Source organism: Lycium ferocissimum, chromosome 2 (assembly GCF_029784015.1).
Source record: "Lycium ferocissimum isolate CSIRO_LF1 chromosome 2, AGI_CSIRO_Lferr_CH_V1, whole genome shotgun sequence".
NCBI lineage: Eukaryota > Viridiplantae > Streptophyta > Magnoliopsida > Solanales > Solanaceae > Lycium > Lycium ferocissimum.
Window position 1 is genome coordinate 70,379,555 of NC_081343.1, and position 12,726 is coordinate 70,392,280.

The 12,726-nt window shown below is 33.0% G+C and overlaps 1 protein-coding gene across 7 annotated transcripts; it reads left to right on the forward strand.

Moving 5' to 3' along the window:
* Positions 1-6,693: 6,693 nt before the first annotated feature.
* LOC132047235 (LOB domain-containing protein 25) lies at positions 6,694-8,914 on the forward strand. Of its 7 annotated transcripts, none has more exons than XR_009412817.1 (3): positions 6,694-6,962; positions 7,228-7,261; positions 7,755-8,030. XR_009412817.1 is itself a non-coding variant. In XM_059438213.1 (3 exons), exon 3 carries the CDS (start codon positions 8,199-8,201, stop codon positions 8,751-8,753), a length of 555 nt encoding a protein of 184 aa, XP_059294196.1. In that variant the 5' UTR covers positions 6,713-6,962; positions 7,177-7,261; positions 8,170-8,198; the 3' UTR covers positions 8,754-8,914. The 7 variants fall into 7 exon arrangements, 6 of the variants coding, with proteins under 6 accessions (XP_059294197.1, XP_059294196.1, XP_059294195.1 ...); XM_059438213.1 differs by lacking the exon at positions 7,755-8,030 and adding an exon at positions 8,170-8,914 and having other exon boundaries at positions 6,713-6,962; positions 7,177-7,261; XM_059438212.1 differs by lacking the exon at positions 7,755-8,030 and adding an exon at positions 8,173-8,914 and having other exon boundaries at positions 6,713-6,962; positions 7,177-7,261.
* Positions 8,915-12,726: the final 3,812 nt, after the last annotated feature.

The following is a 12,726-nucleotide window of genomic DNA, read 5'->3' on the forward strand; positions in this document are numbered from 1 at the left end:
GGGCCTTGTAGTGTATGGAGCTCAAGATTGCCTCTGGAGCTTTGACCCTGTTGTTTGAATGAAAAGCCTCAGCACTGATGATTTAAAGCAGGCCCAATATAATTTTCATGTCATAAAAGGCAAATTCCCTATGGTATTATTGTATAAAGGTCAAAAAAAAAAAAAAAAAAAAAAAATATATAACTGTGCAAATTTTAAAACTATTTATAATTTCTTAGCAGAGTTACTTTATTTACATTTCTATCTTTTTATCCCCGTGTCCCCATCACAATCCCCTCCGAAAATCAGGTATTTTCTTTTCCAAAACTTTCGTGCAGTTCCTTATTTTATGCTCTACATGAATCTTATCTTTTCTCTTTCTTTCAAAATATTGTTTTGTCCACTAGCATAAACCATGTTTTTATTGGTAATGGTAATTTTACCATTTGCTCTCTTCTCTTAGCCTTCTGCCTTTAATTATATATATTGTTTTCCTTATTATTATTGTTACTATTAGACATATAATATTACTAGTATAATTAATAATACTATAATATTACCAGTATATATAATTGGTACAATTAATAGTATACATTATTATACTCTACTATTATTATATATATTTATGAGTATAATTAGTACTATATATAATTATGCTCATTATGTTTTAATTAAGGGTTCAAAATATAAAAGTAAAACTTTTGTTAAGAAAAATTTTGGTTTTGAAAATAACAAAAATTACATTTCAAATGTTAGCAATAGATCAACCTAGACAAAATATGAACTAAAAGTACATTCAGAATTGAAATATATGTATTTCATCCTCTTCTATGCGTCTCTAAAGCCAGTAAAAACATGAGGGTGAATTGGTTGAAGATTGAAGAAGAAGAAGCCAGAAAATAATGAGAAGAGATAAGTGAGAAAAAAATGGGGGTGTATCATTTAAAGAAGACAGAGAAATAATAATAAAGAGCAAGAGAATAAAATTAAATTCCTAATTTAGTGGGATTATTAAGTGTACCCATTTATCTTAAAATGCTAAAAAAAAAAAAAAATCTGCTATTTTTGTTGTATATTAAAAGTTGTGTTAATTATGTTTATAAATCTATAAGTCTGACCCATAGGCCATAGTGTAAATTTCTCTTGTAGGTATAAAATGGACAAAGATGAGAGCAATACACTGAATAATATAATGCTGACACAATCTTCCAGTTTCTTAAATGATAATCGTCACTTGATTGACATCGATCGACTTAAAACAACCATAGGATCACACTAGTTTATTATGGCAAAAATATTAGGATGGATTTCTGTGATTGGCATGTAGATCATTAGCAAGCCTAAAAACTGGCAATCTGTCTTACATATCATAATAGAAGAAGAAAAAAAAAACACTTCAAATTGGATTGCAAAAAAAAAAAATTAGAATGTTTTGTCTCATTTTATTAACTATGGTGGAAACATGAGCAAAGAGTTTGAGGGTGGAGTGGGGCATTTGGGGAACAAAGAGCAAATTTTTGTTTTCTCAAGTAGTGGTTGTTAACTAGTACCACTGCCTAACTGAAATGGAGGAACAAAAGTATAGACAAATTTCCAATCCACTCCTTAATCATTGTAGTAGTAGATGTGATCATATGCCACTAAGGAAATGAGCTGATCAGACGCATTTGGTCGGCGAATATGAAAAGCCTAAATATACTGGGAGCATATACTCTAGACTCTAGTGGAATGTGAGGATCAAAATATTCTGTTTTTTTGTTTATCCACATTTGATTTGACACTATTATTTTAAAAACCGTTATGTATTGTAATATTATATATGTTTGAGAAACATATGAACATCATACTTGTAACTTTTCTACTAGCTAGTAGCTAGTCGGATAGAAAATGAAATTATATTGAGAAAAATTAATAAAAGTGGGACTCTTACAATTTTTAAGTGTTTTTTTAAGGTATCAAAATTTTCACTTGAGAAAAGTGGAACATCTATATGGACAAGACACAAACACACACAGGGCAATCAGATGGACGGCTAACGAAATGATAGATGCACTTCCAATATCCTCTTATTCCATCCGGTTTATTTTACTTGTCATGTTTTTTTACACGATCTTAAAAAAAAAATATTAATTAAAAGAGTAAATTATCCTTATATACTCCTGACCTCAGTTTAATACTATTTTTTTTTACCGCACTAGTCTCTCTCAACATTTACTGAGTAAGAATAAAGGTGAAAACAAGTAATTAGTTTTTTTAAATAATAGTAACTATTTTGGACCAGTTAATTTTAGTAACCACTACACACGACAACTAATTGAAGTGGAGCGGAGGGGAGTATTTCGCAAGAGGAAAATACTAATTCTCGATCGCTTTCGGTTAATTAGGATTCATTCATTAACACTTGATAATCTCTCTCTCCGTCTTGTAGAAAAAAAGAGTCCAAAACCTGCTCTGTTTTAGCAAGAAATCATGAGAAACTTTTCAATAAACAAAGAATATTTACTGTTTGACTTTTTCTAAATGCATGCGCAAAGTTCTTTACATCATGCTCTAAATTTTCGCATAAAAGACGCAACTTTAGGAATTGGGATCGATGCTAGGATTGGAAAAATTATTAACTTTATTCTTAACATTGTCAAAAAAAAAAAAAAAGTCTTAATTATCTGGCACTTTATTCTTTTTCCCTCTAAAATACTGCAGAATGGAAGCACTTAGATAAAGGTGCCCGTGAACTCTTGAATTGATGCCATCCTCAACTCACTCTCAATAATAAACAAATTACAAGGGCCGAAAATTTAACGAATTGAAAATGTTACTATATTTATACCATTTTAATACACTTCTAAGGACCAATAATATGCTCCACAATCATTAGAAGCACATTCTCTTTTACCACCTTTATAAGTAGTGTTTTAAAGATGATTCTTTCTTCTGCTACACCTTTACTCAGTGAATGATTAATTGCAATCTAACAAGCGATTAATGATTGAGCTGTTACGAAAAGAATCTTAGCACTGGGCATGCTATATAGTAGTACTAATTAGTACTAGTTCTATAATTTTCAAAGAGCTTCAGAATCTAACATCATTTCTTTTTATTAATTTATGAGCTAAAGCTACATATATATGGTATTGATAACATTAAGAATAGAGAATTGGCCTTATAATTGAGTAACGGATTATTATTTTCAATAAAGCACAAGAATATGATAGATTGGATAAGATAGATTCATGTACCTACGCGAATCTAATGGCTGTTTATAATCATGAGAAACGACGCCTGATTTCCACAATCAATAATTGATAACACCCTTCAAAAATAAAGTCCATTATATTATTACGTATGTCACAAATGTGACACGTTAATATAGTCCCCAAGCACCCATGTTGCCTTATACCAAGAATTTGTAAGCCTTACCAATCGATTAGTACCAGACCAACTAAATTTCACATGATTTGATGACAACATTGAGATGAAATAACTAAATTTTAAGTTTAAACAGATACATACGAAGTGATCCCGAAAGAGAGAACGATCATTTCTACATTTGTAGAAAGGAACATTTTCACAGTCCAGCTGTAAAAAGAGGGGCAGGTCCAGGTCACCTACGATTTCTTGGGTGAACTATACGTTCAGGGGATTCTTGCATATATATGATCGTATGTGGTTCTAAAAACACTATGATTTAAACAGTATGAACCAATAATAAATATACATTTGTGGACTCAACGCACATAGCTAATTATGGTCCAAATTGCATGGATCGTGGTAAAAATGCTGTGGGAATTATATTTATATATCCGTTACTCCGACATTTCAAGGCTACAGGGTTCACGTGTTGATTTTGAAAAACAAAAAGGAAGGAGATAATTTGAGTGTAATATAAGAAAATACATTTTGCATGTCAACACGAGAGATCTAGCTAAGAGACATGCTTTTGTCAAAAAGAGATGTCTAACTAGTCATGTAGTTAGTTAAGGTATTTAATTGATCGATATTTTAGATCAATTTTATGTGTCTATCTATATATTACAACTTTCCTTTCTAAATGTTCAAGTATGTGAAAGTATTTTGTAGATAAATTGGGGTAAAACTAAAGTTCAAAATCTCTCGTTCCTCAAATATCATAAAGATTTGTAACATTTGTTTGATCCACCTTTTCTAAAAGAAATTTAAACTACGAAAAATAGGTACAAATATATTTATTTATCATAGATTTAAAACACAACATTTACTACCTGAAACAAATTTCTAACAACGACTGATAACGTGAAGTAATTACTTGTCTAAGTAGTACATGTTGAGAGACAAAAGAAAGACGGGGGAAATTCTTTCTTTTTTATTTTTTTATCTCAAATAGAAAGTGTAAAAAGAGCAAAAAGAATGACGAAGACATGAAGCATGAGAAACAGTATGGCAAATTATCCATCCTCTCAACGAGATTTTCTTTCAGTATTCCATTATTGTTTACAAAGATATAGTTACTGTTGCTATGGGACTTCAATAATAAAGGCAAATAGTGATGTTTTCAGGGATTTCAAATTATTTTCTTTTTCTTCAGAGACACAGTGAGTTGAGTGCATCAATAATATAGTAATTGAGGAATATCTGCGTGGGATATTGTACATTTGGTAGGTGGGGGCTTTTATATGGAACTTTGACCTACTAGAATATTTGCTTCTTTCAATTACGGGAGATTTTTTCTTTTGTGGTAAGCAAAAACAAAAGGAGTAGTATATTTTAATGTTTCCCAAAAATAAAAAGGTGTAAACTGTAAAGTATTCACTATTGTAAAGTGTCAGTTCATATATATAGAACATGCACCCAATATTTATATTTTTTCAAAAAATAAGAAATGATGATTTTCTTTTCATATTTAATGACATGAAGAGTTTTTCCTCCTTCCTTTTCCTGTACAATTGTCAAAGCATAGACTCCATGTGTCTGGCTAATAATAAAATAACGACATGCCAAAAGCTCAAAGGTATGTGGCTATATGTATGACAATAACTGACAGTTGAACTTTTTTTTTTTTTTTTTTTTTTTTTTTGGTTTCGCACTCGGTGTCCTACCCGCAGCTCGAACCGAGGTTCCCGCATCGCACCACATCCTTTGGTGGCGAGAGTTGAACTCGACTATATCTAGATTTGCGGTGTTTGGATTCGTTCTTGTCATTTTGGCTCCATTCGGGGGAAAGCGCACACTATCAAGGATTTTTCCATACCCGATAGAAATAAAAATACCAAAGTGGTGAATATTGAGGCAACTGTGAATCAGATGCAAAATGTCCAAATTAAAATATGGCCATCGACCTCATCCACTGGCGCACCACATCCTTAATAAACGGTGGAGTGGGGAGAGTTGAACTTTCCCATATTGTCATCATCAATTATTAAGTCATACAATTTCTTTATAATCGCGGTGTTTGGATTCGTTCTTGTTCATTTTGATTAATTTTACGAGTAGTTTTTTATTTCACCAATACAAGTATCGAATAATTGTGTCCACTAAAATTTGAACAGATGAAAAAAATAACATTATATTTTGACTTCCACTAAAAATTAAGTCATGGCGTTATTAAATCTTGTATTTCAGACACGAGGTAGATGGTTAATTAAGTAACATTAAAGTTACAAGGCCTTGGGGTCTCACATGCAAATAGCATGAAAGCACTTGCCGATAAAAATAAAAACAGCAAAGTGGCGAATATTGAGGCAACTGTGAATCACAGGTGCAAAATGTCCAAATTAAAATATGGCCATCGCCCATCGACTTCTAATAAACTGGCGTGTGAAAAAGGTCCTCAAATAATAAACTGGTAGGGAGTGGGGGAAAAAATAAGAAGTTGGCAATTGCTAATTTTTACCGTGCATGTACACGTGACGCCGACACGGTGGATTAAATTTAGCTAGATTTTGTTGTATTCCCGTAGAATATCAAGAATATGCAAAGAAATGAAAGTTAAAATTCCTGCAATTAACAGACAAATACATTAATGAAACTAATCAATCCAAAAGATCAAAAGAAGAGAAACAATGGAACAATTATATGCAAAAAACCGCATGAAATAATTGACTATGATTAAACTATAAAATACGACATGTCAAAAGCGTTCCTATACACTTTTTCCGCGCCTTCCTATACATTTAGGAAGGAATTATTTTGTCTATTTATATATTGATAATATAAGTTAATTAGTTATACGTACAAGTTATCAATTAATCTTTATCCTACAGATACTGATTTTTAAATGTTTTCTATATTAATATTGATGCATATAACTTAAGAAACTCAAAAATGGTTTTAAGTTTACATGAATGAGGTTAATATAACTAGAGTTAACATAAAAAGCAATGGCGTGACAATAACTCATTACATTTTTTTTTTTTTTTTTTTTTGTGTTTACGAAACAACTATAAGTAAATGTTCAAAATAGCTGCTTACAATTTTCTTTTGGTTCAAAAGAAAAACTTCAAGTGATTGTTCACAAATAAGTGTCATTAATATATACCCCAAATAATATGTAAATTAAATTTCTGCACACATCCATCATAACTTAAATCAGTTTTGTCAATATGGTAAATTTAGTAAAGCGCCGTTGTGCCAAATAAGATGTGTCGAATTATTTTTATTTGATTTGGAAACACTAAAAACGGAATGTCATCAGTCACCATTAATTTGCTAGTAATAAATTATTGAAGCCCTTATTTAATGTGCTTAGTCCCTTTGGTTCCTTTTACTAACTTCCGCTATAGCTTTCCATCTCCCATTCGTGCTTATTGCCTTCTCTTCTTTTTTCTCTCTCTCCTCATACTTTTTAGTCACTGTATTTGCAGGCTTACCTGCTATCTGTCTCCTCCTTCTAGGGTTTAATTTTCTCTCTACAAAAGAAAAAAATTCAAACTCTAATAGCTGCCATATGCTCTTACGAGAATCAAGGTACATAGCTTGAAAGACTTTGCACTACCGAAAGGAAAATTAAGGTATATTCTGTATATGAAAAGAAACCCTTTTACACTTTATTTTAGTATCTTCAATTTATAGGGCTGACAACCCTATAAAATTCCCTTGAACGTTTAGATCTGTTAGCAAGTAGCAGTTTCTTGATAGCTTTTTTTTTTTTCAAGGATGTGTATATTGACAACATCTTTTTGAAGGACAATGATATGAAATTACATTAGTGTGACTTTTTGTTAGGTTTTTTCATGTTGGTTTGATGTAAAAGACATGTTTCCCGGAACTTTGCAGGTGGAATGTCGGATACCCTTTAAAAGGTAGCACAGTAAGTTTCCAATATATGCTACTGTTTTGATGGAAATTAAATAAACTGTCACTCATGATATTAGGTCATGTACATATATAGTTGTAGTAATCGGTAAGGGGATAATAATCAAGTAGATCACAGTAAGTTCAAAGAATTTTGGCACTACCTTTATGAATATTCAATATCCCATTATTAGTGTGACAGTGTGTTTTAGTAAATTGAGCAATCAAGATTACTGAGCATGATCATATTTCTTATCCAGCCAGATTAAAGTTTCCTTGTGTTTCATTTGTCCAAATAAAGGGCCATGTGATTAGACTCGAAGGAGAGTTTCTTATTAGGTTCATGGCTATGATCATTTGAGGCTTTTGCTAATTTGCTCCATATTTATTAATGAGTATAACAGATTTGACTTCTCTGTCAAGGATTTTTCACATTAAAAAAACTGTCAGTGTCCCTTAAACTTTAGTCAATTTTAGCTATTCATTTTTTCTTCACAGTTACAAACTAGGTAACCTGGAGCAGGAAAAAGGTGGAGAATTGGTCGTCCCAAACATACAAGAAATTGGGTGCTAGAAAAATTATTAGACAACTGCTTGGCAGTATTTGGTTGGACAAATTGTTCATTGGACTTTTGCTCCACTGTTATGCGTATGCTGTGATCATATGAAACACATTTCTGCAGTCCCTCATCCTAAAATCCTTAGATTAATTAGTGTCATGATTTCTTATCACTTGTCCTTGAGGACTCACCTTAATTACCACGGATAATATATATATATATATATATATATATATATCATAGAGAGAGAGAGAGAGAGAGAGAGAGAGAGAGAGAGAGAGAGAGAGAGAGTCAAGGTGTAAACAGTATTAACTAAGATGATACTTTAAGTACAAATTAAAGTCACACAAAATTGTTTCATTAGCAGGAAAGTGTTCAGAAGCAACCAATTAAATGGCTTCTTCCAGCAGCTATTCTAATCCCCCATGTGCAGCTTGCAAATTCTTGAGAAGAAAATGTTTGCCAGGTTGCATTTTTGCTCCCTATTTTCCTCCAGAAGAACCAACAAAATTCGCCAACGTACACAAAATATTTGGTGCTAGCAACGTAAGTAAACTCCTCAACGAAATTCAACCTCACCAGAGAGAAGACGCAGTTAATTCTCTTGCTTATGAAGCTGAAGCACGTATGAAAGATCCAGTTTATGGCTGTGTTGGAGCCATCTCAGTTCTACAAAGACAAGTTATAGGCCTTCAGAAAGAACTCGATGCTACGAATGCTGATTTAATGCGATATGCCAATCGTGAAGTTAATAGTTCATATGCGTATAATAGTCAAATGGTGAATCAACAAAGGAATTTGAATTATGAGAGAAGATCAATGGGTTCTGCTGGAGGAACTACTGGAATTGATCAAACTAATTATGGGTTTTGTATTCCAAGTTATACATGGGACAATACCATTTCAGGTAATCACAACCCTGAGGCAGATGATGATAGTAGCATGTGAAATGTCCCAATGATATTTACTAATTGTTTGTGTGATGCTATATATAGCTATTGGTAATTAATTACTTGGTGATCATTATTATTGCTCCGTTTTGAATGGGCAATTAAGTGCATCTGTATTGTACAAAAACTGAATTATATATATGGTCGTGATTTGGGTATTGTTCAAAGTTTTATGTGGCAATCATTGCTTTGGACATTTTATATAGAGCTTAAGTTCATATACCATCAGGTTAAGTGACATACAATAATATGTAAGCTTTTATGACGAGTCTAAAACGATAACCTGAAATAACTTGCTATAATTAATTAAATTAAACTGATTCTGTTAAACTTCTTTCAGTTGTCAGTATAGTAAGTTCTAACTCTGACATCGTCCACATGTCCTAATTAAACCTCCAAAATATAGCTATTAGTTTGATTAATTGAAAGAGGTTATATATAACCCTGGTGGGTTCCTGTCTTTCTATTCCTGATGTCATTTAAGTTGGAAGAAAGAAGAGGGGAAGGAAGAAGTGTAAATGCAAAAGATGTTTGTGATTATTAATAAAGGTCGTGGTGGAGAGATAAATACTCTTTTATTTTTAATTAGAGATTTCGGATTTAAATCTAAGTATATATAAAGTCGCTTTTGTTAGAGAGCGTTTTATCGAATATATCCTTTTCAGCGCGAAGCCAAATTTAATAGGTCCCCAATAAAATATCGGACACGGATTAGGAAAAAAAAATGTTTATGATTGGTTTTGCTTTAAACAATTATAGAGAAGACGTCCTAGTTATCACTAAGGATTACTGCAGTGGTCCGTTGCTCGCAAAGTTCAAGGCTAGCCGTCAGAATCTTGTACACTTAAATGGTCTGAAAAGGAAATTGTTTCTTATTTTAAACATCTGTTCTTGTAACCAAATTACAGTATTTTTATTATTATACTGTAACCTAATTAAATAATCAACTCGCTGGTGGCAATAACAAGTAAAATTTCTTCATCCCTTTTAGAGTAGTTGTTTCAATGGGCTTAATTAGGCATCTTTTTATGCTGCTATGTAAAATCGTACTGTGATGCAAGTGTCATGAATAAAATAATAGAAATGCAAATTATCAAGTACTGTAGAGAACGAATTTGGAGGACAGCAGGTAATTTTATTTCTCTTATAATTGATGTAAAATTGCATTAATTTTCTATTTTATAAAAGAAAAGAAATTGCTTGCAAATTATTTAATTATTTGATTGCACATTTCTTCAAGAAACTGCTTGTTATATACGTGCTTTATTACAAGCTACTCTCTTAAAACGCGATTAAGTTTGTCTGCAAAACAAAGAGGGAAAACGAAACCATATTTACTAAAAATGTTGTGGCAATTGATTCAACCATCAACCACCTTTCAATTTTAATTACCCTTTGACAGTATATGTCTTCTCAAGTGAATTGCATATTTTCAAAAAACAACTCGTAAAATTTCTGACTACTCTGATGGGGATCTTTTACCATACTAATCTGTGGATGGTGCTTGTGAACATTTTGACATCTTCAATTAAATAATGTACAATATCGCCATTGTCCTGGTCTAGCAATAACAGTAACCTATACAGTTGCCTACTCTTATAGGGTCCGGAAAAATATTGTTCTTCCATGTGAGCAGAACCGAGAATTATGTGAACACAGACAACTATTCCAAGCAGGGACATTGTAATTCTTGTCCCCCTTTTGAATAAATGCATTTCATATAAAGTACTCTCTAGTCTGTAGTAGTAATGCCTCATAAAATTAAATCACCATGCAACCATAGGTCCACATGGAGCAATATTTACCTCCTTAAAACATGTTTTGATAAACGTTTTTATTGAGCCGAAGGTCTATTAAAAATAGTCTTTTTAATCTTTACCCCACAAAGATAGGGGTAAGGTTTGCGTACACCCCATCTTCCCCAAACCCCACTAATGGGATTACACTGGTTGTTGTTGTTGTAGTAAATTTTGAGTATATATGGTTAAACCAAAGTTAAACCGTAAAAGAGAAGAAATGGATGATGCTATATATATATCTATAGTGGGGGAATACCTAGGAAGATATTACCCAGTTTATTATCTAAAACGCAAAAAAATTAATTGATTGACAATCAAAATATGCGATGTATCGCTCTATTTCATGCAAAAAGGAAATTTAGGCGCACGCGCAGGTAATATAAACAACAGAAAGGCGACCCCCTGCCTTTACGATATAAAGCAAAAGTGTAACCACAAAAAAGAAATGAAAGGTCTTTAAGTATTTGAACATTCAAGAATCCGTCACATCCTTCGCCCAATTTCTCCTGTTTAGAGAGGCCCCTACTAACCGCCCAAAGATCCCCTTGTCCAATTCAGGTGATAAGAATAGTGTCATGTTTTCTTATTTAGAAAATAATTAAATTTTAATTTCTTTTTGTTTTATTCTTTACGAGATACTTTTAGAACGACACCAATATCAAAGACCTTGAATCCTTTCTCGTATATTGGATAATGATGTCTCTTGAGTTCTGTTGCATTATTTCATAACAATAGGCAGTGACAGAGCCAGGATTTTCACTAAAGAAAAATTAAAATATAAAGAAATAAATATATTGAGAAGCCAAGAAGATTCAATATCTATTATATATACGTAAAAAGTAATTCTAACCTTATATATATATATATATAATATTTTTCTATGAAGAGGTTCAACACCTTCCGCCCACGTCCATGGGTGAAATTCCCTCTCCAAGCAAAGGGCATGCATGCAGTGGAATAGCCATAATTTCACCAAAAGGGTTTTACACGCGAAAAAGCCAAGGAGATTTAACATCTACTAAAATGTATATCAAAAAAAAATTGATCTTATATATATAGTGTAATTTTTTGCCTGATCGAGAACCCTCTTCCGCCCACTTGCTCCGCCCTGCATGCGCGGTTGACCTTAGTCAATGGACTCAACAAGGGGACCAGCGTGTCATTTTTTATTTTTTTTTAGCGGATTGGCCTTCATTTGGGGTGATTTTTAATTTTTGAGGGATAAAAATTAAAGACCACTACCAGCAAAGGCCAATCCTGCAAGTTGCCCCCAGCGTGTGAGACAACGGAATTAATGAAATTTTTCTACCTTAAGTGGGCCCAAACAACGGCCCTTATCTGGACTTGGACTTCAAAATGCTCCAGTGAAGAACTGGGGCAATTCGCAGAATTGCCCTTCTTTGGGGATGGTCTTTAAATTTTGCCCCTTATATTTGAAATCTTTAAATTTTGCCCTTTGGCTAAAATCCATAGGTTCCAGGGTTCGAACCCACACACAATAAAATTTTAAAAAAAAATTCGCATGCGTAGTTTAAATTTCGTTTATGCCCCACCAAAGATACCGTGAAAGAATTACTAAAGCATACGGATCGTAAGATACTTATGCCTTATGGGTAGACTTGGCATAAGTATACGGTCCGCATAACTTTGATAATTTTTCACAAGTTTATGCCGGTCCGCATAAAAGTTTGCCCATTAAAAGTATGCCCCCACCTAAGATAAATTATGGAAGAATTAAAGTCATGACCCGCATACTTATGCTCTTGCGGGCAGACTTGGCATAAGTATGCCGGTCGGCATAACTTTGATAATTCCTTCACAAGTTTATGCCGGTCCGCATAAAAGTTTGCCCATTGTGATATGCCCCACCGCATAAACTTACGAATGAATTATCAAAGTTATACCGACCCGCATACTTATGCCAAGTCCGCCCATAAGGTACGAGTATGCCGGTCCGCATGTAATTCCCTAACAAGAGTATGTCGGGTCCGCATACACGCGACCCAAACTCGCCTTGTAAATTTTTTTTAAAATTTATGCTTGAGCAGGGTTTCAAACTCAGAACCTCATGATTTCTGCGTGAAAGCTCAAAGTTGCAATGCGAAAGGCAAAAATTAAAGACCAAGAATATTATGAGGCATAATTTAAAGACACAAATATGCAGGGTAAAAT